The 24,883-nt window shown below is 43.2% G+C and overlaps 1 protein-coding gene across 1 annotated transcript in view; it reads right to left on the bottom strand.

Annotated features, from left to right (window-relative positions):
• Positions 1-2,066: 2,066 nt before the first annotated feature.
• Positions 2,067-24,883, bottom strand: part of LOC144490722 (neuroserpin-like) — a 49,838-nt gene continuing 27,021 nt past the window's right edge. The window contains exons 6-9 of the mRNA XM_078208433.1: positions 22,912-23,009; positions 8,666-8,752; positions 4,867-4,956; positions 2,067-3,869 (exon numbers count right to left, since the gene is read on the bottom strand). Coding sequence (XP_078064559.1) covers positions 3,793-3,869; positions 4,867-4,956; positions 8,666-8,752; positions 22,912-23,009 — 352 coding nt within the window. The 3' untranslated portion in view covers positions 2,067-3,792. The remainder of the gene's footprint in view (positions 3,870-4,866; positions 4,957-8,665; positions 8,753-22,911; positions 23,010-24,883) is intronic.

The following is a 24,883-nucleotide window of genomic DNA, read 5'->3' on the forward strand; positions in this document are numbered from 1 at the left end:
ATTGGCCATGCGAACTTGCTGCTTAATTCTCCAAGATGTGTAGGTTAGATGGATTAGCCATGGTAAATGTGTGGGGTTACAGGGATAGGGCTGGGTGAGAGGGCCTGGGGAAGATACTCTGTCAGAGAGTTGGTGCAGATGTGATGGGCTGAATGGCCTCTTCTGCACTGTAGGGATTCTATGATCTATGTTCAATGAACACCACCACCACCACCACCCCGTCCCACCATTTCATTTTTCACCTCTGACATCTTCTCCAACTCACCAGAATTGAAACCACTGGAGGTCAGATTGCAGATATGTATATATAGCAGTATTGAATGACACACACAAATGATCAGCCACTTACATTGTATTTCTTTCTTAATCACAATCTTGCTATCAGAACATCCTGTTTCCCCAAGTAACTTGGTGTATCCACAAACATAAATATTTAATTTAAAATGCATTTATCAAGGCCATTGGTAAATAATTCTACCAGCAGGGTTCCATGAATTATTGTTGGTCACATTAATTCTTTGACAATTTCTGTCTGGACTGTTGCGTATTTTTACTATTACAAAAAAAATTGGCTCCACTTTTAACCTAACCCAACCAACAAGACAGGTTAAGGCAGAGTACCTGCACATCCTGTCCAATTTTACTCTTTATTGAAATCAGAGAAAAAAATTGGACAAATCTAAAATGGGTGCCTAATCGGAACACCATCCCTCCACCGTTGCCAGTGGGTGGGTGGCTAGGTTAAAATTAGAGATACTGTCTAGAAAAATGTGGAATGTACATACTTCCCCACATTCTTCACTCAAAAACAGGCTTAGACCAAAAAGACTAATGTTACTAGCAACATTACTAACCCGAAGGTTCTCCTGTGACTGCGTGCGTTTCCTCCGGGTCCTCTGGTTTCCTTCCACAGTCCAAAGATGTGCAGGTTAGGTGGATTGACCATGATAAATTGCCCCTTAGTGTCAGGGGGATTAACAGGGTAAAATACATGGGATTACGGGGATAGGGGCTGGGTGGGATTGTTGTCGGTGCAGGCTCGATGGGCTGAATGGCCTCCTTCTTCACTGTAGGGTTTCTAATTTATGATTCTAAATCTAGATAACGATCAGACTTCAGTAAATTTTCAATTGAAGGCTAACAAAAATAAATTCACCAAAAAAGGTTGATAAAGACATGGTTCCGTATATGAAACATTAAGATTAAAATAGACAAATAAACTCCAGCAATTCCAATCTCCAACTAAGGGGATATAAAATAAAATCTAAAAATACCATCCAAAGAAAGCAAAGGAAATCTGTGTTGAAACAGTAAGATAGACTTTGTTGCGGGATTCAAGTTGAGGACTGAGTGAATCGGAGGGTTGTAATCAACAGAGGTTGTTTACAGCTTGAATTAACTCAAGGAAGGGTTTCAATGGCATTGATGCATTTACTGAATCTGTAGAGGACTCGTTTTAACAATATGTACATTAAATAGCATAAACTTATAGTTCTTAATAAATTACTGCCACCATACTTTGTAGAATAACTCAAAGTTTCAGACTTCTTTTCAAAATCCAACACAAGAGATTTAATTCAGCAGTAAAGCTGGTTACATAATTTTGCACTTTGTTTAAATCAAACCAGAAAATGATAGAAATGCACTTCAGGTCAGTGGACACCAGTGAAGGGGAATACTTGGTTAAGTTTATTTATCAGTATCACAAGTAGGCTTTCATCAATACCGCAATTAAGTTACTACGAAAATCCTCTAGTCGCCACACCCCGGCGCCTGTTCGGGTACACTGAGGGAGAATTTAGCATGGCCAATGCACCTAACCAGCACATCTTTCGGACTGTGGGAGGAAACTGGAGCACCTGGAAGAAACTCATGCAGGCAGGGGGAGAACGTGCAGACTCCGCACAGACAGTGGCCCAAGCCTGGAATCAAACCCAGGTCCCTAGTGCTGCAAGGCAGCAGTGCTAACCACTGCGCCACCATGCCGCCCCGACAAAGGGTCTACACGCAAAATGTTAAACTTTCTCTTCCCTTTTTACAGATGCTGATACACTTGCAACATATTTGACTTGGATTTTATTTCAAACTTACAATATGTATAATTTTATCTCTTTCTTATTTCCAGAGTAAATAAACCAGTATTGATGCTCTTTGTATTCCAGCATATAGAACTTTTCATTAGTGCAATTTATGCCTGCAGCATCAGTACCGAGTATTCTGGGGCGAGGACAAAGCATATCCTACATTGTTTCAAAAACTTACCTTCAAGTCAACTTCAGAGAAAATCTCCAGCGGTTAATGCAATTGTAGCTGTACTTTTTGACAGTAGTCATATTTACAGTTTCTATAATTCAGCTACTAATTAAATGCAAACCAAATAATGGTTCCTTTCAATCAGTTTTCTGAAATCAAACACTAGCAAAAGTATTTTATTTAAAACACCCCCTAAAATAACTACTATAAGTAGCTATGCATTCCCTATCGTTGAATCATACCAAATGCTGTATCCACCCATTTAACCAAGACAGAGCAAGTAGTGCTCTGACATTCTCTTGTCTATCACACAAAACTCGTGTGAACCTTGTTGGCACAATTTGTTTCATTATAAAATAAACTAGAAAATTCAGAATTTTTGTTTTATTATTCGTTCATGGGGTATGGGTGTTGCTGGTTGGGCCAGCATTTATTGCCCACCCCGAATTGCCCTTGAATTGAGTGACTTGCTAGGCATTTCAGAAAGCAGTTGAGTGTCAATCATATTGCTGTGGCTCTGGAATCACATGTAGGCCAGACCAAGTAAGGATGGCAGATTTCTTTCCCTAAAAGGACATTAGTGAACCAGATGGGTTTTTATGACAATCAACAATGGTTATGGTCATCTTTTTACTTTCAATTCCAGATTTTTATTGAATTCAAACTTCACCATCTCCCGTGGTGGGATTTGAACCCGGGTTTCCAGAGCATTACCCTGGGTCTCTGGATTATTCTCACGATAATGCCACCACCTGGAGCCCTCTTGCTCACAATCTGCCAATTCAATTACTGACATCTGTCTAATAGCTGTCCCCCTGCAAACAGTCAGAACAAAACCACAGGTTAACATGATGACTACAGCCAGATCTTTTAAGCTAACAAGGATTAGATAAGGGCACCAAAATAAGGACAAATGTTTCAGTTCAGCATTATACCCCCACCTTAGTTGAAAAATTCGGCACTTAAATGCCACCATAACAAAACAGCACGGCAATCAGAAATTCATATTTTACAGACTACTTTTGCATCATAACTAATGATAGGTGATACCATACAAGTCATTGTACAACTTGTAAATTCCCATTTTGCCTACATAACCAATTTCTAATGACTGTTATTACAGTGCAGAACAATATAAAACTTGTGGGTCAGACTGTCACATGAAGATATTGAAGTGAAGTGTGACTGTGAGCAAAGGCTTGGCTCATAATTTTCATTTCATTTTTCAACTACCATTGCAACATTCTTAACAACGTTACCTCAGAGCTTTATTAAGTATTTCCGTATATTATAAATGTGGAACAATGTTCATTTATTTTATTTAAAGAATGAAGGTGACAGTACAGGAATAGTCATATAAAAATTAATTGCTTAACACAGACTCATTCTACAAATGTTCTCTTTATTATATACTCCTTTTACTTCAGCTAGCAATGATAAAAATTAGCAGACTGTAAAATTGCAATAACTGTAAAACACACCACTTATGAAATGAAAAGATGTTAAATGAGGCGTTTCATCATTGTAGAATTGATGCATCTATAATGCTTCAAAATCATGTCCATTTGAATTAATATCTTCAGGATGCATGACTCTACCCATAAAGAGGATGGTGCCTAGATCAGAAGGAGGTAAAAGTACAGTCTTAGGTCATGTAGTAGATACAGTTATATCCAGCTCAAGTTTAAATATTTTATATCTTTTTAGTAATGAGAAGTTCTGTATTAATTCTGTGGTAGTATTTTAATCCCTGGACTTTAAAAAATATATAAAAAGTCACAATTTGATAGTTTAGGACTATGCATAGCGTGAGGAATCCCACTGATGTTGCAATGCGAGGGCATCCCAAATCCCAGAAGGGAATCCTGGAATGTTGCTTCTTAACTATTTATTTTTGGAAAAAATGGAGAATAGAAATGAAACCCAATGAGGAAAGGCTTCAATCTTGTTGTAAATTAGATAAACAACAAAACATTTATTAAACTTTAAAACACACAACAAGAAAGGCAATACTAAAGAACAACAATTAGCAACAACAGTTACCCAGACAGTATGCTTAAATTAACCCCCAATCTAAATCTATCTACTTTCCTAAACTATATAAAGTATGCACCTTCCCCAAAGCAACATCCCATCGGTTTTAACAATATGAGCCAAATCCAGCAAATAATTACCACATAGGACCTGTAGCTTTCTTTTGGGAATCGTTCTTCTAGTTTAGAGTAGAATTTATCACGTCTCAAATAGATAGGCTTCTTCTGCTTTCGTTCCTTCACACCACTTCAACTAAGGTGGGGGGAACTTTGGAGAGAGCTCTGCTTTGCATCTGGGAATGGCTATGATCTAGGTCTCCAGGCGGCTAGCATCCAGTTTGCTTAAGAAAGTCTCTGTTTCAGCCTAATACTAGGCTAATGTGCATCTCAAGTCTTCAATGCAGCTAAATCTCTATCAGGTCCTTTTTTTACCTAATTCTTTAATTTATATTTCATTGCAACTTCCTAATAGTAGTTTATAATAAATATTTTTCTCTAATCTGTAATGTCTGACATTGCAAAATGTGTTATTAACTTTTGCTGTCAGTGCTGTAATATTGGTGTTTGGAATTTCTCTTACCTGTCCTTCGGTTTCTGATCATAAAGAAAAATGGATGATCTGCAATGATCTGGGGATTAAGGACCATCATTCTGCTAACAGCAATCATTTCTGCAACACAACATGTACAAGTTAATTAGTTTATTAGTTTTGCATTACTGCCAGTCTGGAAAGGGTGATCTGATAAGAGCTGTGTACGACAGTAAATGAGATGGAAAAGGTTAATCCAAACATTACGAACATTGCCCACAGCAACATTTGATCTGGTTCTTTTAAATATAAATGAGTGCATCAGCACGAATAGCCATCAGTATATTCTTGCCGGCTGCACATTTCTCTGCAGAGCCTTGGGACACTCTCGTTGAAAGCATAGTCAGCTGCACAAACGCATGGGACAGAATTTTACGTTGCTCGGGCCGACGTGGCCCTGACCCAGACGCACCTGAAATTCCCTGAAAAGACACTGGGCATGTGTCCCGACATCATCATGCACTCGCACAATATTTCAATTTGTGGGTGCACACGAGAGTTGGAAGTACACTTGCTAACATTCAAGCCGGCAATTTAGCCCACGAAGAGGCCAATGGAACAAAATTTTACATTGCTTGTCTGCTTTTACGGTTAGCGGGAGGGCCGATTGGCCTTTACGTTTTAGCTTCAAACTCGATCCAGGGTGGAATCAAGTGTCTGGGCTGAAAAGGTGTCCGAGGACTCAGGTTTGTATTTGCATTTGCTTCCTAGACACTCTTTGCATCGTTTTTTGGTCAGAATGTATTTGTTACAGCTCTGCAGCTCCCTGAGGCAGCTCTGCAGTGGCCGTCCCCCTGAGAGAGCACGTTTTAAGCACCAGCCGTATCCTCCCTTTTCTCTGCACCTGCCTTCTTCCTGCCATTCCCGGCAGCGCTCAGCCTATCACAGACAGTGTTTCACACTGGCTGCCCGTTAATTTGCCAGCCAAATTAATGGCATCCTTGTGTACGCATCTCAGCCAAGTTATTCTCCCTTTATGTCCTTGACGCTAACAGTTGGGGCCAGTGTTTCTCAAAAAGCAAAACATAAGCGCCATCATTCTCCCAAATTGGGGCTAAGCGCCTACTTTCCCACCTCATGTTGGACAATGGCTTGCGCACTCCCACTGTTCTGAGACTGGGCCACCATTTCTAAAGGGCCACCCGATCTCCGTGCTCAGAGACTGGCCCCCCCGACACACAAACATAAATTGTGCTCCTCCACACTGACGAGGGGGGTGCCACCAACCCCTCACGGAAGAGGGGCAGCCTGCCCTCCACCCACAAATAATGGGTAAGCCCCTCCCACATTACACAGGGCTGAGGGTGACCCCCACTCAGGCCACGCACCTTGGGAGTGCATCAGGTTTGCACAGGAGGAAGTGAAACTGTAGGCTATCAAGCAGGATTAGACTTTGTCCACATAGCAGTCAGGATCAATGGGGCACTTGAGATGCAGTCAACAGTGAAGGGAAATCAAAATAAAACACAGGTTGCTGGAGGATGATAGAAATCCTTGATCTGACAGCTGAATCTTTAACAGGACACTGCACATTGAACTGGTTACAGATCAAAGACTTCAAGTGCAGTGGAAAGGGTTTCAACAATTTCTGCTTGCTGGGAAGCCTCAGCAATTTCAAATCCAAGCTGGTGTGTATTCATTGGGGCTGAATGCACAGCTGGGCAGACTGGAAACAACCCCCCCCACCCCACCCCTCGGTGAAATTGACTCTCCCCTCTGTCAGAGGACTTCAAAGGGCTCTGCTTACATCTACAGCTTCTGACAGCGAGAAAGGGAAATCTTTGCTGCAGAAGAGTGCTGCAATGAGTTACAATCTTGCCCAGGTGACGCCGGGGGAGGTTAAAGTGACCTTGCCACTTCAGAATTTGCACAACTGACAGGCAGGAATGCAGATATTGATCCGAGGGCTGCCTGAAATCACCACGGTATTGGTGATCGTCAGGTCCACCAGGGCTAGATGGAGGAACCCAGCCACAACACCCCCATCCCAGTGGAAAGTGGCGAGGTCAACCCCCAGGACCCTTCCTCTGCAGCCTGGCAGCTGCAGAAGGACAAGTGGCCACTGGACCTGCCTCCTTGAGCCACCAAGGTGCCCAAGGTACCAGGGCAGGGTGTCAGTGACAGTGGGTCGTGCAGTGTTGGCAGTGCCAAGGTGCTTGGCCTGAAGGGAGGCTGAGTGGGGGGTCCAAGGGGGGAGGGGGCTGAGTCGGGGGGGGGGTCTGAGTGGAGGATTGTTCAGATAAACCTCATGTCTGTGTGGTCTTGGGGGAGGGAGGGGGGTGGGGGGGGGAGTGGTGAGGAAGGATGTCTCTCATTGTTGGTGCTTCCTCGACCCTCAAGGTCAAGGTCCGCTTGTGAGGACCTGTACGAAAGCCCACCCGCTGTAGATTCCGCTGGGGAGGCGGGCGAATACTGAGAGCTGCAAGCCTGCTAATTATATTTAAATTGGCGGTTTTGAATGTGCACCCCATCGGCACCAAGCCCGCGTTTCCGCCGACTCCCGATTCTCCGGGCCATTGCGTTTAGAGCTAGCAGGCCTGGAAAATCCCCCCCACAATATATTGGAAATCTGAAATAAAAATAGAAAATGATGGAAACACTCAAATTTTGATGAAGAGTTTGCCTGAAAGGTTAGTCAACTCTTTTACTTTCCTCTGCAGGTGTTGCTTTGCTGAACATTTCACTGAGTTAGTGAATTCCTACCTGTCTGTTGACCATTATCAACCTCCAGATCAATCATTTTTGGGGGCCAGTTATTTCCCTGTTATCCCTATTTTGTTTCAGTAGTTTACAAATGTTTCCTTGCTGATCTCATGGTTCCAGTTCATGTTCTGATTTCTTAACAAGCTCACTGTCACTTCCAAACCCTACAAGGGATCTTTGCCTGTGTCTGCACCAAAACATGCTGGATTTCCCGGGCAAACAGGTATTGAAGACAAAACAATGCATACTACCCAAGTCAGTAAAGGAATGCATCCAATTCCCCTTTCCATGATTTCAAAATTAATTAAAGCTTTACATTATTGGGTACATCATTTTATAATTCCAGTTTATAAATATTTAAAGAAAAATTTAATCCGTATGTTATTTCTTTTTAATATTTAAATTAACAACAATTGGTTATCACAGAATTGGTGATTTCTAGACAGCCTGGAATGGCAAATTTAAATCATCGTGAAAATATACATTGAAGTACAAGTTTAAAAATATATAAATGATATGACTTCCTTCCTTTGTCCACCTGGCCTCACTGCACATTTCAACCAAGTTAAATGTTTGAATATTTACAATGATAGCACTGCCGCTCATTAAAAAGCCAGTACAAGGGGCTCTGCAAGTGGAGGTGGAGTTCACATAGTATCAAATACAGAAAACTGCATATTTAGAAGAGTTCTATTTAAATCCGAATTAGGATTTAAATATTGTTCAGAAACTGCTATTGGCAGTAAGATTTAGGGGTAGAAATTTGTCTTAGGCTGTGGCACAAAATAGATGGTATCAGGCCAGCTGCCCATTATATCCAGTGCCCAATATTCAGTTCCACTGACTGCAATAGAACAGAGTACAAGGTACTGCATACAATGGACGGATAATCCAATATGCCCACTTTGTGCCACTGCCAGAGAAACATTTCTATTTCTTGTCTATAAACATAAATGAATGTAGACATTATACACTGTATTGGGGACACAGAACTAACTAAAATGTGAAAAGAAATCAGAGATTTTAACAATCTTTGAACCAATGTGCAAGATTCAAAATACTTATCAACTTTACTAAAGCATTATACCGGAGGCTGCAGCTGCTTCCGAACCTTCTTCATTGACTTCAATAAAAGATGAGTGAATAGCCTTGGAGATGCACAAGTCCTTCTTTCCTGTTTGAAAGAGAGAAATTCAACATTTCACAAGCAAAGTCAAACACACAAACTGAAGTACATGTGATATATGGCCTTGCTCGACTCAAAAGAACTAAACAATACAGTAACAGGAACAGGCACATCAGCCAACCAAGCCTGCGTCAATCACGTTGTCCGAGCTAGATCAACCATTTATATCCCTCTATTCCCCGTCTGTTCAGGTGTCTACCCAGATAAGTCTTAAATGTCACTGACGTATCTGCCTCAACCACCTCACTTGGCGGTGCATTGCAGACCCCCACCATCCCCTGTGTAAAAAAACTTCTCCCACACATCTCTACTGAACCTTTTCCCCCCTTATCTTGAACATGTGCTCCCTTGTAATTGCCATTTCTGCCCTGGGAAAAAGCTTCCAACTGTTCACCTTATCTATGCCCCTCATAATTTTATAAACTTCTGTCGCCCCTCAGCCTCTGTCTTTCCAGGGAGAACAATCCCAGTTTATTCAATCTCTACTCATAGCTAATACCCTCGATACCAAGCAACATCCTGGTAAACATTTACTGTACTCCTTCTAAAGCTTCCACGTTCTTCTGGTAGTCAGGGAACCAGAAATGGACACAGTATTCCAAATGTGGCCTAACCAATGTTTTATATTACTGTAACATAATTTGCCAACTTTTACATTTGATGTTCCCGATGATGAAGGCAAGCATGCCATATGCTTTCTTCACCGCCTTTTCCACCTGTGCTGCCACTTTTAAGGATCTGTCAACCTGTACTCCCAGATCTCTCTGTGTGTCTATGCTCCTGATAGTTCTGCCATTTATTTTATAGTCCATCTGAATTGGATCTACCAAAATGCATCACCTCGCATTTGTCTGGATTAAATTCCATCTGTCATTTCTCCGCCCAATTTTCCAGCCCCTCTATATCCTGCTGTATTCTCTGACAATCTTCATCACTATCTGCAACCCCAGCAATCTTAGTATCCTCCACAATCTTGCTAATCAGACCAGCTACGTTTTCTTCCAAGTAATTTATATAAATTTCAAACAACAGAGGCTCCAGCACTGATCCCTGTGGAACACCACTAGTTACAGACCTCCATTCAAAAAAAAAACACCCTTCCACCACTAGCCTCTGTCTTCTATAGCCACGTCAGTTCTGAATCCATCCATCTAGCTAGTTCACCCTTGATCCCGTGTGATTCAACCTTTTGCACCAGCATGCCATGAGGGACCTTGTCAAATGCTTTACTAAAGTCCATGTAGACAACATCCACGGCCCTTCCCTCAATCATTTTTGTCATCTCCTCAAAACACTCAATCAAATTAGACATGAGCTCCCTTGTACAAAACCATGCTGTCTTTCGCTAATAAGATCATTCAGTTCCAAATGTGTATGGATCTTATCCCTAAGAATCTTCTCCAACAATTTAACTATCACTGAAGTTAAGCTCACTGGTGTTATCTATGCTACCCTTTTTAAATAAACATTGGCTGTCCTCCAATCCTCTGGGTCCTCACCTGTGGCCAACAAGGAAACAAAGATTTCTGTTAGAGGCCCAGCAATTTCCTCTCTTGTCTCCCTCAGTAATCTTGGATAGATGCCATCTGGCCCTGGGGATTTGTCTACCTTAATGCTTTTGAGGTCAATGGACATTTCCATTATCAGCCCCTTGCCCGCTCCGATTCTGTGGCGGGCGGGGCGACTGTACAAGAACAACACAATAGCAGATTTCTGAAATAAAACTGAAAATACTGCAAATGCTCAACAGGTGGTCAGGCAGCAGTTGTGGAAAGAAACATAGTTAATGGGCTGAATTTTAGGTGCCCTCAGTGAGTGTGTTTCCTGCAAGGGGATGGCACATAAAAGAGGGTGGGTACCCAGTTTCCATCCCGCCACCGTCTTGCCCATCCGGCTTTCCCCCATAATACAGGGGATGGCAGGCATGTGCCGAAATTGGCAGCCTGCCCATCATATTTAAGTGGATAATCAAGGGTCAATAAGGCTTTTCATCAAGCCAATTGACCCTGATAATGCACTGGCTATGCCATAAACCACTGGCGAGGGCAGCTGGGCAGGAGCTGGAAGTCCTTTTTTTTTTAAATCGAATGCTTAAAAAGAGCAGGAAAGAAGTATGGTGGAGGTCACTCTTCAGAGGCTGCCCCTTGCCGATCTCGGGATGGCTCCACTTAGGTTGATGTCACCCCCCACTTCCTTTTTACCCACTTCCTTTCCACCTGCTTCCTCCCCGCCCTTCTCCCCAAGCTAAACAGGGGTGGGGGGCCACTATTTCACCACCCCCCCACTCCGAGTGGGAAGGATGTTTACAGCTCCCACACCTCATTATGATCCTTTATTCCTATTGTGAATTCAGATACCAGATCGGACTTATTGACACCTGCTGCAGTCAAATAACCTACTCAAATTGCCAATCATGACATTCTAATTATGGTCACTTGGGTAAATTACTGAAGGGCATCTAGCAATTTTGGAACCATAATCCAGCAAGAGAGTCAACATTTTAGAAAACTGGGAAAGAAAAAAAAAATCCAGTGGAGAAAATGTGCTTTCTTTCAACTTTAAAGATACTCAGGATGAGCTGTGGAAACTGATATATTTATGGAACAAGACACCCTAAGCAGCAAAGTATTTCATGCTTTAAGAGGTTTAACCCCTTTCCACCTGCTTCCTCCCAAGCTAAACAAGGCAGCTTAGTTTATGGATCTTATAGATCTATAAGATCTATATCACTCCTGAGGTTGCTTTCCAATCTGTTACCATTAACCACAGACTGAAACATGCAGGCAAACCTTCAGTATGGAAGCAGCTGAGACCCGGAGATGGCTTACTTTCCTCCTCGTCAGTTCAGGATTGAAGAGTGGGATCCTGATGAAATTAAGGAAGCATAGACCATTACACCGCAGTACAGGCCCTTCGGTCCTCGATGTTGCGCCGACCAGTGGAACCAATCTAAAGCCCCTCTAATCTACACTATTCCAATATCATCCATATGTTTATCCAATAACCATTTGAATGCTCTTAATGTTGATGAGTCCACTACTGCTGCAGGCAGGGCATTCCACGCCCTTACTACTCTCCGAGTAAAGAACCTACCTCTAACATCTGTCCTATATCTCTCACCCCTCAATTTAAAGCTATGTCCCCTCGTGCTAGCCATCACCATCCGAGGAAAAAGGCTCTCACTATCCACCCTATCTAATCCTCTGATCATCTTGTATGCCTCTATTAAGTCACCTCTTAACCTTCTTCTAATGAAAACAACCTCAAGCCCCTCAGCCTTTCCTCATACGATTTTCCCACCATACCAGGCAACATCCTGGTAAATCTCCTCTGCACCCTTTCCAACACTTCCACATCTTTCCTATAATACGGCGACCAGAACTGTACGCAATACTCCTAATGTGGCCGCACCAGAGTTTTGTACAGTTGCAGCATGACCTCCTGGCTCTGAAACTCAATCCCTCTACCAATAAAAGCTAACACACTGTACGCCTTCTTAACAACCCTATCAACCTGGGTGCCAACTTTCAGGGACCTATGCACATGGACACCCAGATCCCTCTGTTCATCCACACTACCAAGTATCTTACCATTAGCCCAGTACTCTGTATTCCTGTTAGTCCTTCCAAAGTGAATCACCTCACACTTTTCCGCATTAAACTCCATTTGCCACCTCTGAGCCCAGCTCTGCAGCTTATCTATGTCCCTCTGTAACCTGCCACTTCCCTCCGCACTGTCTACAACTCCACCGACTTTAATGTCATCTCAGTGTCATCGACAGCCTGCATCTCAGTACTCCCCTCGACAACACTGTCCCTCTCCAGTGTGAATACCGACGAAAAATATTCATTTAGTGCCTCTCCTATCTCTTCAGACTCCACGCACAACTTCCCACTACTGTCCTTGACTGGCCCTAATCTTACCCTAGTCATTCTTTTACTCCTGACATACCTATAGAAAGCTTTAGGGTTTTCCTTGATCCTACCTGCCAAAGACTTCTCATGTCCTCTCCTGGCTCTTCTTAACTCTTTCTTTAGGTCCTTCCTGGCCAACTTGTAACTCTCAAGTGCCCTAACTCAGCCTTCACGTCTCATCTTAGCATAAGTCTCCTTCTTCCTCTTCACAAGAGATTCAACCTCCTTAGTAAACCACGGTAAAGCAGGTAAACAAATAATGGAAAACAGGGAACAGAAAAGTGATGGGATAGGATTATGCATATTTAATGGAATGTTCAATAAAAGGAAATGGGGAATGTCAAAAACAATATTGCCAAGTTTTATCTAATAACTTTACTTCCAAGGACATGAATCTTATCAGGAGGTTGAACATTTTGAATGTTTTAAAATTATGATTGTATTGTGTAATCAAGGGTGCTTAATCTTAGGTTTAAAATAAAACTAACTTCTGAAGTCATTATTGGAAACATTTTTCCTGGAACTGAACTATCATTCCTACATCACATACTGTGCATTTATAGTGTCGACATGTAGAGGTATGTTTACAACAATTTACATTTATATAATTCCTTTAACATAATAAAACACCCAAGGCACCCCACTGCAGTGTTACATGAAATTATAACCACATAAAGAGATAAAATGGCTAAAAAGCTTGGTTGGTAAAATAGTTTTAAGGCAGGTCTTAAAAGTGAGTTAGATGCACAAAGAGGTTTAGGGAGAGTTTCATGCAGATGGAGGGCGATTGGTGGGGGGGGGGGGGGGGAGAAATTCTGCAGAACTGAAGTGATCAGAGCAGAGGGGTAGGGACCAGCACAGGTGGGGGGGAAAGAGTGGCGGGAGATCGGGGTGCCTGTGCCGGCTTCACCAATTAGTTTAGCTGCCCCCTTCCCCCCGCTACTGCCGAGAATCCGGGTTCTCTTTTTGCACTGAGTGTTGTATGGCTGTGGCTTGCCAAAAAAAAACCCGGCATCATTCTCCCATGCCAAAGAAAGATCCTTGTGGGACACCAGAGGTAACTGTGGGGGAAGCCACTGATGATGATTCTCTGGCTACAAATAGCTAGAGGAGAATGGATCAGGCAAGTGCAGTCCCACCCAGCTGGACAGTGGTGGAGAGGCATTGCAAGCTGTGAATAACTATATCAAACGCTATAGACAGGTTGAGAAGATGAGTAGGGATAGTGAATCTTTGTCACGGTCGCAATAGGTTTACAAAATATTTATTAAATGGCTGAGGAATAATTCAAAATACTGGGATGGGTAAAGGATGCATAAAACCAGGATCCAAGCAAGATGCGTGGTTAAAAAACAGAGAATGCTTTAAGTCTCAATTTTGGTCTATTTACTATTCCTCTGTGTGTGCTAGTGTGATGAAATGCAGCAGTCTGGATCAAGATAGCCAAAATATATTTAATATGTAAATATGCATCACATCCAATAAGCCCATTTTTTGCTAGTTAAATTCATTAGGCTGCAATTTGTAGCACATCTTAAGTATATGCCGATCTTACAATGCAGAAATTCCGGGATATTATGCTATGACTTATAGCATTTACATTTTTAAGTTTTTGAGTTTATGTATTAGTGTCACAAGTAGGCTTGTATTAACACTGCAATAAAGTTACAGTGAAAATCCTCTAGTCACCACACTCTAGCACCTGTTCGGGGACATTGAGGGAGAATTTAGCATGGCCAATGCACCTAACCAGCACGTCTTTCGCACTGTGGGAGGAAACCGGAGCACCCGGAGCAAATCCACGCAGACATGGAGAGAACATGCAAACTCCACACAGTGATCCAAGCTGGGAATCGAACCCGGGTCCCTGGCGCTGTGAGGCAGCAGTGCTACCAAACATGCATCATACCCCATAGGTTTCTGTCCAGGGGGATCCCTGCTGAACAGTTTCTGCCATCAATCAAAATGAATACCAATTGCAAATTTGCTGAAATGACATCATTTTGATCGCAGTTGCCACTTAGACAATAACAGAACGATGTTGGTTATTAACAGAATGATGCTAAGAGAGCTTAAATTCATTAAAATATTCAATCATTCAATGAGTTGACAAAGATAATATAGCTTGGTCCCACGCATATGCGCCAATCTTTATTCACTGTCTGTAGTGTGATTAAAAAGTGAAGGACAACCAGTGTTTTGTACTTCCTAGTTCACTGTCCGTTTAGTTTGACGGTATCACGATTGCTAGACACCAGAGATCCCCTATAGCCAATGCTGGAATGAAATTAACATTGGAAAAGGTGAAGCCCACACATCAGAGATAGCCCTTCCTTTCAGGTCAATGGCAAGGGCCATCACTCCACCACAGTGTATTATTGGGCTGGAATTTGCAAATATGTCATTGGTGTGGAGAATACATTACTGTTAAAACACTTTACTAAATAACGCTCTCTATAACATTGGTAAGAAATATCTGAAGTAAAAGACCAAAATAGAACTCATTGTAATTTTAGTAGAAACATTAAATACTCTCTTGTTGCATTTTGTGTCTGGACCCACCATCTTGGATCTATATAGGACATTTGCGGCAGTGCATTCTCATCAGTTGTGGTGCAGATTCACCATGACAGGTTCAGGGAGCACAAGAGTCTAACTCATTAAAGTTTATTTATTAGTCACAAGTAAGGCTTCCATTAACACTGCAATGAAGTTACTGTGAAATTCCCCTAGTCGCCACACTCCAGCGTCTGTTCGGGTCAATGCACCGAACCAGTACGTCTTTCAGACTGTGGGAGGAAACCGGAGCACCTGGAGGAAACCCACGCAGACACGTGGAGAACGTGCAAACTCCACACAGACAGTGACCCAAGGCAGGAATCAAACCTGGATCCCTGGCGCTGTGAGGCAGCAGTGCTGGAATTTTCCCATTCTGCCCTCCACGGGAATTGTAGCGGGCAGAGGGCAGACCATGCAAAGGTCCGTTGACATCGGGTGGGATTTTCCAGTTTTGGGGCGGCACAGCTGGAAAATCCCACCCATGGTGTTCTTCCCAATACCCCTCTGCTGCTTCCAAAAACAGCCAACCTTTAGGAATAGCTGACTATTTGCAGTTTTGAAAAAAAATCCAATTATCACACGCTAATTTGGGTGCTTTGCTTCCAGAGATTTACTCAAATAGAAGGCTTGGCACTAAAGTACTGATGTGCCAACTCTTGTACAATAGTGAAGCCAAAGCTACCCAGGAAACAGTGACCTTCTCCCTTTTCAGGTTAATAGACATAGAATAAATAAATTCCATGTGTGCATCTAGGTGGAACAAGTCTTGATCACCGGGTACTCTGATTTCCTCTTAAAGTTGGGAAGTGATTTTTGTATGTGTGTGAGTGAAGCGTGACACAGTGCATATCTGCTAGAGCGCAGCAGTCAGAGTATAACCAGCTGAACACAGCATCATAGTTTAATAATAATCTGTCACTCACACAGTGCACATCAGTTGATTTTAAAGTTAACCTCTAATGATCTGTAACTTGAATTTGTGTGGACAAGCGCCAGGCTTTGAGGTAGAAACGCTGTTTCTGAGTTCTGTCTTATCCAGGATAACAAAGAGACATGATTAAAAAAGTGTTTTTTGAACAGCTCCAGTGATGTTTTGCTCTGCCTAAATTTACAACCTCTGCTTGAACAGGCCATTATTCTAGCATATTCCACTGTACCACCAGATTATGCCAACTGTTTCCATCTGTGTTTGTAAATCACTTTCACCCTCAATTCCAGCAGTCATAGTGTAGTGTGCTAGCACTTGCAACATTAATCCTGCATATTGGAGTAAAAAAGGTTTGAAGCTAAGCTAAACTGGGGAGCTGATGGCCTCGTGGTATTATTGCTAGAACATTAAACCAGAAACTCAGCTAATGTTCTGGGGACCCGGGTTCGAATCCTGCCACGGCAGATGGTGGAATTTGAATTCAATTTTTTTTTTAAAAATCTGGAATTAAGAATCTACTGATGACCATGAAACCATTGCCGATTGTCGGGAAAACCCATCTGGTTCACTAATGTCCTTTAGGAAAGGAAATCTGCCGTCCTTACCTGGTCTGGCCTACATGTGACTCAAGAGCCACAGCAATGTGGTTGACTCTCAACTGCCCTCCAGGGTAACTAGGGATGGGCAATAAATGCTGGCCAGCCAGCGACGCCCACAACTGCATGAGACAAATAGGCTTAAATCCAGAGATTTGTTCTTGCTAACTGTAGTCAGGAAAACATTCCAGCCATATGAGGAACACATTTTAGAAGGATACTTGAAGATTAACATAATATTTTTCTATTTTGTGCTTGTAAGGTCAAAAATGAAGTTTCTCAAAAAGCCTAGTCTTTATTCTCTGCCAGAAAAAAATAGGACTTGTTAGCGCTGCACTTATGATGTTACTTATGGTCAACACTTTTCTCATGTTCTGAGAATGCTGTGTAAATGCCCTGATGAGGCAAAAAGGAAATTCCCATTAAACCTTGGAGCAATCAGATTTCTATGCAGATTTAAATATGCTTGTCTTCCAATTTAAGTAATCATGTTATAAACAGTTTACAGTATAATTATACATATTGGGCAATGGAAGCAATAAAGTTATTTTACAATGCAGAGGCACGGTGCCTTTATGGGTAAAGATTAATGGTTTATTATAAAAACTTTACGCAGAAATATTGTGATGATTGCAGGTAAAATGGAAAAGAAAACAGCACTGAACATACTAAGTAAATGTCTAACCACTGTTAAAATGCACAACTGTATCAGCAGCAAACTGACGCAATGATTCATATTTTTCTTCTAAAATATGCGACAGATTTGGTTGATCAGACATACCTTGTACAAACATGAGCCCGGGTCATCTGGGTTCACTGCTTTAACATATGCCACGGGCACCGCCCCACCCGCCCCCACCTCTCAACTGACTGCAACATGATGGGTGGGATTCTCCCAAAAATATTTTAAGAGCCGATTTCGCGAAAAGACTGGAGTAAATCCCACTGCATTTTTTCTGTGGGACTTTCAAAATGAATCTCCCATACTCTGAGCACTGCAGAATGCACTAGCATGAATCACACTAAGGGTCAGTGGGCAGGGCTTATTCCCGCTGAAGAGGTGGGCAGCATAGCGCTGAGCGGGCCAATGCACACGCGCTGATCTGTCAGCACTGAGATTGGTGCATGCACAGTAGCTGCGCACTGCCGGCATCCCAATCGCTGGCCAGCTCAATCGCTGGCCAGCCCCATGACCCCCAGATCGCTGCCCTTACGAACATTGCAACCCCACCCCACCCCCAACGGCCTGATCATTGGCCCCCCGGACGTGTCTGGGCCAGTTTCGACACCCCCTCCTGGATCCCCCCACCCCCCCGGCGGTCCCGATCACCCCTCCTCCCCAATCGGCAGCCCTGAACCCCCCAGCAGGCTGACCTCTCCCACCACGATCACTGGTCTCCCTCCCTCTGTCAGCAAGACCAAATGCAGAGTGGCAGCGGGACCCCCCCACCCCCAGCGATCTCTCCCCTCCCCCCCCTCCCTCCCTCCCTCCCCGCTGAGGACCTGCCCCATTAGACTCCGCCCCCTCGGACATTGCCACTTTGCCCCTTGTGCAGTGCTAGGGGGGCAGGCTGGCAATGCCCAGGGGACACCCCCTTAACCCCCGACCCTCTGTGGAGGCCTCAGTGGCCCCACATTAACTCCAGCGGGGTTGGGCCACAAACTCCCCACAAGTGGGGAGCTATTGTAAACCTCGCTGGAGTAAACCACTCCTGGCTGGAGGGAGGGGGGCTAGCGGACCCCTAATAGATATGAAATACATTTCAATGGGCATGTAAATAAATTATGCAGCTCCACGCTGATTTCTGGTGCGGAGCTGACGAGACCGGAAAGCCAGCACCTGGAGACTCACGGAGAATGTGGCGCCCAGCTGTAAAAGCAGTGCAGTGGGCAGCGAGAATTGCCCCCAGTGTGTTTTAACTGAGTATGTTAACCCCTTAAATGCTGTGATTCTCAGGAACTGACACAAGGGAGGTTTCCTCATAAAATTAAAAAAAAGTTTATTTCACAACACCTGAAATGTAATCACAATAGCACCTACTGTCTCACTCACACACACAAAAGATGGTTACAAAAGAGGTGGCATGCACTTACATTTTGAAAGAGTTCAAAAAGTCTCCATTACTCTTGTCTTTTGAGATGGAAATTGGGCATGTTGCAGGCCTCATGAGGGGGTTGCACAGTTGTTAGCACTACTGCCTCACAGTGCCAGGGACCTGGGTTCAATTCCTGGCTTGGATCACTGTGCAGAGTCTGCACGTTCTCCCCATGTCTGCGTGGGTTTCCTCCGGGTGCTTCGGTTTCCTCCCACAGTCCGAAAGACATGCTAAATTCTCCCTCCGTGTACCCAAACAGGCACCGGAGTGTGGTGACGAGGGGGATTTTCACAATAACTTCATTGCAGGGTTAATGTAAGCCTACTTGTGACACTAATAAATAAACTAAAAACTTACTTCCAATTCACTCAAAGATATGGAGGGTTGGATGTTTCTGGCGATGAATTCACAGCGGCTTCCTCCTTGCAACAGGAAGTTTTTGGCTTTGCTTCAGTTGAAAGTGTAATCGAGCTTCTATAGTGATGATCTAGCTTGGTTCTGCAAAACGGTAGGTAAACGGATAGCCCCACTTCTCTTTGACAAAGGGTCATCTGGACTCAAAATGTCAGCGCTTTTCTCTCCTTACAGATGCTGCCAGACCTACTGAGATTTTGCAGCATTTTCTTTTTTGGTTTCAGATTCCAGCATCCGTAGTATTTTGTTTTTAGCCCCACTTCTCTACTTGCCTAGACAGGATTCTTCTTTTTCTGAGATCTCTTCCCTTTGTATTATCTTTGTCTCCCAGACTGACTAACAAAAGCCTGTTCGCAGGATGTGTTAATAAATGTTTCATGTTACAAGCTGATTTGTCAAGTGACCATAGTATCAGCTTTTCCCATTGTCCACACAAATGGTCCCTGGGGTTTGAATCTCAGCCATTTGCATCTCTTTTCCATTCGCGTACCCCCAGTCTGTGGAATTTTGTTCTGCAGCCACGAAGTCTGTGTTGTCTTTGTGCATCAGTTTCTGTAGGTATGGTAGCTGCTAAATCCAGTAAGATGTCTCACAACACCAGGTTAAAGTCCAACAGGTTTATTTGGCAGCACAAGCCACAAGCTTTCGGAGTGCTGCTCCTTCATCAGGTGAGTGAGGACTTGTGTTCACAAACAGGGCATATAAAGACACAAACACAATTTACAAGATAATGGTTGGAATGCGAGTCTTTACAGGTAATCAAGTCTTCAAGGTACAGACAATGTGAGTGGAGAGAGGGCCAAGCACAGGTTAAAGAGGTGTGTATTGTCTCCAGCCAGGACAGTTAGTGAGATTTTGCAAGCCCGGGTAAGTCGTGGGGGTTACAGATAGTGTGACATGAACCCAAGATCCCGGTTGAGGCCGTCCTCATGTGTGCGGAACTTGGCTATCAGTTTCTGCGAGCGATTCTGCGATGTCGTGAAGGCCACCTTGGAGAAGGCTTACCCGAAGATCAGAGGCTGAATGCCCGTGACTGCTGAAGTGTTTCCCGGCTGGAAGGGAACACTCCTGCCTGGTGATTGTTGAGTGGTGTTCATTCATTCGTTGTCGTAGCGTCTGCATGGTCTCCCCAATGTACCATGCCTCGGGACATCCTTTCTTGCAGCGTATCAGGTAGACAAGGTTGGCCGAGTTGCAAGAGTATTTACTGTGTACCTGGTGGATGTGTTCTCACGTGAGATGATGGCATCCGTGTCGATGATCCGGCACATCTTGCAGAGGTTGCTGTGGCAGGGTTGTGTGGTGTCATGGTCACTGTTCTCCTGAAGGCTGGGTAGTTTGCTGCGGACAATGGTCTGTTTGAAGTTGTGCGGTTATTTGAAGGCAAGAAGTGGGGGTGTGGGGATGGCCTTGGCGAGATGTTCGTCTTCATTGATGACATGTTGAAGGCTCCAGAGAAGATGTCGTAACTTCTCCGCTCTGGGGAAGTACTGGACGACGAAGGGTACTCTGTCCACCATGTCCTGTGTTTGTCTTCTGAAGGGGTCTCTCCTGCCTCCCGAAGAGACACAAGGAAAAATTCCTGGAGCCTTATTCATCCAGCCTTCAGGAGAACAGAGATGTTCGCCAAGGCCATTCCCTTGGAATAATCAACACGGATGCCATCATCTTACGTGAGAACACCATCCACCAGGTACACGGTACATACTCTTGCAACTCGGCCAATGTTGTCTACCTGATACGCCGCAGGAAAGGATGTCCCGAGGCATGGTACATTGGGGAGACCATGCAGAAGCTACGACAACGGATGAATGAACACCGCTCGACAATCACCAGGCAGGAGTGTTCTTTTCCTGTTGGGGAATACTTCAGCAGTCATGGGCATTCAGCCTCTGATCTTCGGATAAGCATTCTCCAAGGCGGCCTTCACGACACACAACGCAGAATCGCTGAGCAGAAACTGATAGTCAAGTTCTGCACACGAGGACGGCCTCAACCAGGATCTTGGGTTCATGTCACACTATTTGTAACCCTCACGACTTGCCTGGGCTTGCAAAATCTCATTAACTTTCCTGGCTGGAGACAATACACACCTCTTTAACCTGTGCTTAACCCTCTCTCCACTCACATTGTCTGTACCTTTAAGACTTGATTATCTGTAAGGACTCGCATTCCAACCATTATTTTGTAAATTGAGTTTGTGTCTTTATATGCCCTGTTTGTGAACAAAACTCTCACTCCTCTGATGAAGGAGCAGCGCTCCGAAAGCTTGTGGCTTGTGCTACCAAATAAACCTGTTGGACTTTAACCTGGTGTTGTGAGACTTCTTACTGTGCTTACCCCAGTCCAACACCGACATCTCCACATCATAGCTGTTAAATCCACAGGAGAGATCTGTTGCATTTTTAATGACCACTCAAAGGAATGTTCCAAAAGGTCATTGGTCTTTCAGACAAGCAGGTTAAGTACTAGCCTTGGGCAGATCCATGTATATTTGCAGACAAAGAGAAAGGTCACCTGACTCTCTTGACTCTATTTTGTTTCAATGCAGACTGTTTAATATGCAAAATGCCTATTGTTTTAATGTAAAAACTGCTCACTTTTCACAGAACGGCAGGTACACCTGCATAGGCATGACATGTATCTTAAGGTTTAAGTTTGTACTATCTTTACAAGGTCTGTTTTGAACAAGCAGACAAGTTAATTTTCATATTCGTCATGAAGGTTACAGTTCGTATTCCTTATTACTCTCCTCGGTTATAGTTAGTTTTCCCTCACACCAACAATTGTCTCAAGCATTAAGATCTGTGCCGCTATCAGCTTCCTGAAATTAATTTTGGAATCAAAAAATAATGGAACGTCAGAGAGAACACCTGATGCTGGATCTACTCTGTCTCAACTTCAAATGCCACTTTTCTTACAATGTTAACAATATATTGACCTGCCCGTGGTTTGTTTTATAACACATGTCACAGGAAGATTTCTAATCATAGCTGCACTAAGAGATCATTACTAACATCAAACAGACAGTGGTTAGTGCCACGTAAACTTGCAGCAAATAAGAGTGAAGATTTGTTCAGTACTGAAAGAAGATGATGGGCTGGAACTCTCCGGTCTTGCATGCCCTGCAACTGCTACCAGCAAGAACAAAGAACTTCCATTCACTGCAGCAGGACTGGAGAATCCCAGCTGCTCGCGAGGTCGGAGAATTCTGACCAATGTGTTGGCAGTCATAGCAGACATAGCTAATCCAAAGGATGAATTCCAATGCTATATCTAGCTACGGGATTTATTCAATAAAGTCAAATGATGCAATTGTGTATCCGGAAAACGCTTCTTTTGCCTTTAAGCTACACAGGCCAAGGGAGCAGATTGTTCAGCAGTGCATTTGTCTAGTCAGATTGGATGGTGCTGGTAGGCCTGATAGCAATAGGTTTGTTGGTTCACACAAATCAAAAACAAAAATCTTAGTGCTCCAATGTTATCAACTACATACTCGCCCTAATAACCACTGATGAAGAAAAGGGTTGCTCACGTATCACAATAGGAGAAGCTTTCAAGGATTGATTACCTCAGCTTAAACTGAATTTTACACACCAGCTAATAAGAGAATCTTTAGAAAATTAGACTGTCTACCTACCAGTCATTGCCGAGAGGTCAGCATCAACACCAAACATTTCCGAGATCCCCAGGCTGGCCAGGACTTCTTTCAAATCAATATTCTGTGTCACTTTGAATCTAGCAATGTAATTTTATACACATGCAGAATTAAACAACAATGAAAACAAGCAGATTGGAATTACATGTAAGCATTTCTTTTGCTTTAAATTTAAATGATAGATCAATGTTTCTGGAGTAAAAATGTTGATAAAAAGATTACTAATGTATCTTTTGCGTGGAAAAATCATTTGTCGTTAGTCACTGGACGTTCTGAATACGCTCCCTTTATTCTGCAATTCCAAAGCAATAATGAAAAAGTCTTGTGCGCACAGAGTTAGCGCAAGTTGCATTTCCAACTTTGCTAACTCTGCTTGGGAACCTTTGTAGATCTTTGTAAGGTCTACACTGACAGATAATGATTAAAGCACAGCTAGAGTGAAACTAGCAAGTCTGATGCGTTATTGGTATTTTGTTGACAGCGGCAGCATGGCAATGACAACATGTGAATGAGAAAAACAGCAATAGCTGAACATTTAACTCATTCAAAATCTGCTTTCCGTATGGAATGATTGTGACTGCCATTATTAAATTGCTCCGAAAGTATACGCTACATTTTGAAAATGAACTTGCATTTTAAGAAGCTGTGGTTCTTTCAGACCTCCACACATGCTTGTTGTTCCTAATAATGTTTCTGACGCCTTTACCATTATACCAAGACATATGTATTAAAATATGCATTTTAAATAATACTCATAGAATCCTACAGTGCAGAAGGAGGCCATTTGGCCCATCGTGACTGTGCCAAATCTTTGATAGAGCATCTTACCCAGGCCCTTTCCCCGTAACCCCACATTTCAGTTTATTTATTAATGTCACAACTAGGCTTACATTAACACTGCAATTAAGTTGCAGTGAAAATCCCTTAGTCACCACACTATTTGGGTACAGTGAGGGAGAATCTAGCATGGCCAATGCACCTAACCAGCACATCCTTCGGACTGTGGGAGGAAACCAGAGCACCCGGAGGAAACCCACGGGGAGAACGTGCAGACTCCGCACAGTGACTCAAGCTGGGAATCGAACCAGGTGCTGTGAGGCAGCAGTGCCACTGTGCCACCTCATATTTACCTTGCGAATCCCACAACCTACACATCTTGGCACACTAAGGGACAATTTAGCATGGCCAATCCACCTAACCTGTACATCTTTGGACTGTGGGAGGAAAACTGGAGCACCTGGAGGATACCCATGCAGACACGGGGAGAACATGCAAATTCCACACAGACAGTATTAGTATTACGAAGGTGAGATTGATTTGTGCACCACAACTAAAGCTAGCAACAGCAATTGCACCAGCAGTGCAGTCAAGGACTTATGAAACGGCTTTGGCCGTTTCTCATTGAGACTCGTCTTGAAATGCAGGCTCTGCAGTTAAAAAATGAAGCATGTACTAAAACCCAACTAGAGACAAAATCAATGCTAATCCTTGATTCAGCCCGAAGTTTTCATTTGGTACACACTGATTGGCACAATGTAACCCTCCAGTTAGTCTGCCCTATATTCTAAGGCAGTTACACAATATCTTGGGAAAATCCTCATGCGTCACTATATTTTGCTTTAAAGGAGTGGAACTTGTTGGTAACATGCACTTAATATTGAAATTAAAAATACAATATTCCTGGCTTTATTTGTGCAGTTTGATTTGGGAGACTGGAGACACTCTAGATCTTTTGCATTAGGTTTGATGAAGAAGTCGATCAGGTGGTGTGCAATGTATGAAACGCTGACATGGGCACTGACATAGGTTTAATATATTTTATATATCCTACAAATCAGCTGAAAGTTCAATCCAAATTACCCCCTCACTAGAAAGGTTATCAGGTGTTGACTGAATTAATTCAAACAGTCAATGACTATGGCAGGAAACTGGAGAACAACGTAGTTTTATTTTG

This window comes from Mustelus asterias, chromosome 3, assembly GCF_964213995.1.
Source record: "Mustelus asterias chromosome 3, sMusAst1.hap1.1, whole genome shotgun sequence".
Taxonomy (NCBI): Eukaryota; Metazoa; Chordata; class Chondrichthyes; order Carcharhiniformes; family Triakidae; genus Mustelus; species Mustelus asterias.